Source organism: Gossypium hirsutum, chromosome D08 (genome assembly GCF_007990345.1).
Source record: "Gossypium hirsutum isolate 1008001.06 chromosome D08, Gossypium_hirsutum_v2.1, whole genome shotgun sequence".
NCBI classification, from domain to species: Eukaryota; Viridiplantae; Streptophyta; class Magnoliopsida; order Malvales; family Malvaceae; genus Gossypium; species Gossypium hirsutum.
The window spans coordinates 1784019-1786831 of record NC_053444.1 but is presented as its reverse complement, the minus strand read 5'-3'; the positions used below and the strand labels follow the sequence as shown (position 1 = coordinate 1786831).

The 2813-nt window shown below is 33.8% G+C and overlaps 1 protein-coding gene across 1 annotated transcript; it reads left to right on the top strand.

The window, feature by feature from the left end:
• The first annotated feature begins 398 nt into the window (after positions 1–398).
• On the top strand, positions 399–2438 carry LOC107926168 (phospholipase A1-II 1). Its single transcript, XM_041099458.1, has 2 exons — positions 399–989; positions 1556–2438. The coding sequence occupies exons 1-2, from the start codon at positions 465–467 to the stop codon at positions 2261–2263; spliced, it is 1233 nt and encodes a 410-aa protein (XP_040955392.1). The 5' UTR covers positions 399–464; the 3' UTR covers positions 2264–2438.
• The last annotated feature ends 375 nt before the right edge of the window (positions 2439–2813 follow it).

Below are 2813 nucleotides of genomic sequence, written 5' to 3'. Positions count from 1 at the left end.
GCATAATCTCGTAACCTATCATAAATTTAACATAGTTACAAAACAAAAATAAAAAAATCGAATATTAAATTTAAAAAATTAATATAAAATGTATTATTAATTAATAATAAAATGATGTATCATTATTGGTATAAAATAAAAAAAATACTATTATTAAGTTTTGGATGAACGATTGAGTGCGGTGAGATGTATTTAGTTTACTTCCGTTAAATGCCCCTCTCATTCAAACCCACTTAAATTTTAAATTTAATTTTTTATATTTGTCAATGTTTAATAATTATAATTAATATATATATTGTTTTACATGATGTGAAGTCAATTGCAAAGTTGGTATGAGCGCTTTCGGCTTATCTGAGAGATTTGCCCTATATAAAGCACCCAACCATGTCCGACTCCATTGCAACTCGTTCGAGAGAACTCAGAAGCATACAGAAAACAAGTAAAATACAGAGAAAAAAAGAGTGATGGCCAGCTCCATAGCAACTCGTTGGAGAGAACTCAGTGGGGAGAACGAATGGGAGGGTCTACTACAGCCACTAGACACTGATCTCCGTCAGTATATAATTCACTACGGTCAAAGGACTTCAGCTGTCGGAGACCTCTTCGACCCTACCACTTACGATCCTAAAACCTCGAAAGAACAGTTTTTCACCGAGGCTTGTCTCATAAAAGGAAACCCCTACAAGTACGAGGTGACTGACTTCATTTATGCTGGCTCGAATGAAGTTACGTCGGCATGGATCGGATATGTGGCGGTGAGCACCGATGAAGGGAAGAAAGTACTGGGCCGGAGGGATGTTTTGGTTGCTTGGAGAGGGACCAGAACACTACCGGAATGGATCAATGATTTACGGATTCCGCGAGTATCAGCTACCGATTTGTTCCCCAAGTTCGCTAAATACAACGCTTTAGTGCACGATGGTTTTTACTCGCTTTATATTGGGACGGTACCGGCTTCTACACATAGCGAGACTAGTGCTAGAGAGCAGGTAATAGTCCAAAAAATCGATGTTCTTTTTTAATATTCAGTTCTTTTTCAAAGTCGAATTTTTGCAACTCAAATAAAAAATTAAAATTTTTTTAAAACTTCCCATTTTTATTTGTTTTATTATTAATTTAACAAATCACATTATTATAACTCAAATTTTTTAAATAAATATTATTTCAAATTAATGTGCTCTAACTTAGAATTAGCTAGTGATGTTAAAAATCGGACCAAATTGACAGGGTGAAGCTAGAACTTTCTTTTTTAGGCCGAAATAAGAAAAAATTAGTAGCTAAACAAGTTAAATTGATTTATAAATTAATAAATATTTAGCTGCTTATTTTTAAAAAAAAACTACAAGAGAATGGTAAAACTTTAATAGCAATGCGACCAGGACAAGTAAAACTCAGGTCACATCTGAAACGATGAACACCTAATCATCATGCCAATATAAACAATGTTTTAATTTGACTTTTTAAAATTAAGTTAACTTTGATTTGAAAAAGTTTCAAATTTAGCTGACTAACTCGAGTAATTCAAAATTCTAATCCATTTCTTGCCCTTCTGCAGGTCCTAACTGCTGTAAAGAAACTAGTGAACAAGTACAAACATGAAGAACTAAGCATAACCGTCACAGGGTTTAGCTTAGGTGGAGCATTAGCAACATTGACCGCAATGGACATAGTTGCCAATGGATGCAACAACCCCACCGGAAGCAAGGCGCCGTTCATGGTGACCGGCTTCGTGTTCGGTTGTCCCCGTGTCGGAAACGACGGTTTCAAACAACTATTTGATTCGCTCAGGGGCGACAACCTTCGTCTCCTCCGTATGAAAAACGAAATGGACTTGGTTCCAGTAATTTTATTGTCATACACCGATGTCGGAAACGTGTTGAACGTTAACACCTCAGTGTCAAAGTACTTAAAGGAGAGGCGTTTTGGCGTCACTGATGATGCTTTCCATGATGGAAATGGAGATGAAGTAGGTATCGATAAAAGCTTGGTAAATGAAGATGATCATGAAGCTCAAGAAATAATTATCAGCGGATGGATAAACAATCTGTATAGTTGTCACAACATGGATGTGTATATGCATGGTGTTGCGATCGAAAACATTGCAGAAGATACACCGGCGGGTGAATTGGATTATGATTTACCACTCGTGAATAAACATTTAGATCGTGTAGAGGATCACTACAGAATTCCAACGGAATGGTGGGTTGGTGAGAATCGGAATAAAATGGAACAAATGGATAATGGACGATGGAGGCCTGTTTGAGTTTTGATGACAAACATGAAGGCTACTTTGGTTTTAATATATATATATATGATATAAATAAAGGCCCTTAGATATTAGCTAAGGGTTTGTTGTTTGTAAATGAAGCTTATACGCTTCTATATATATTTATGATATAAATAAAGGTCCTTGGATATTACCTACGGGTTTGCAATAATATCACTTCATTTAATTTATGTTATCTATAAATTTGATTTATAAAAGGATTAATCGAGAAAGATTTTTGTTCTTATTATAAGATTGTATATTTTAAAATTTATGTCAATGTGACTTTCATTCAAATCATGTAATGTAGTCACATTTATTGATTTAAAGTACTATATCATATAATTTATTTATTTTTCACTAATAACTTGGGTCCAACGTAATAGAATATTGGGATAATATTGTTAGAAGCGATAATATAAGTGGGGAAATTAAAAAATATTAGAGGGATTTAAATTGAATTATAGTTGTTTATAAGAGTCGGAATACAAATTTTCCTTTCAAAGCTTGTAACTTTAAAATTTTTAAAATTAAATTATAATTTTAA

What these genes read in the sequence shown, in the direction of transcription:
- LOC107926168 (XM_041099458.1), top strand. Translation starts at nt 465, where the DNA reads ATGGCCAGCTCCATAGCAACTCGTTGGAGAGAACTCAGTGGGGAGAAC. An exon ending in AGACTAGTGCTAGAGAGCAG is followed by an intron (nt 990 to 1,555) that starts GTAATAGTCCAA and finishes GCCCTTCTGCAG; the next exon opens with GTCCTAACTGCTGTAAAGAA.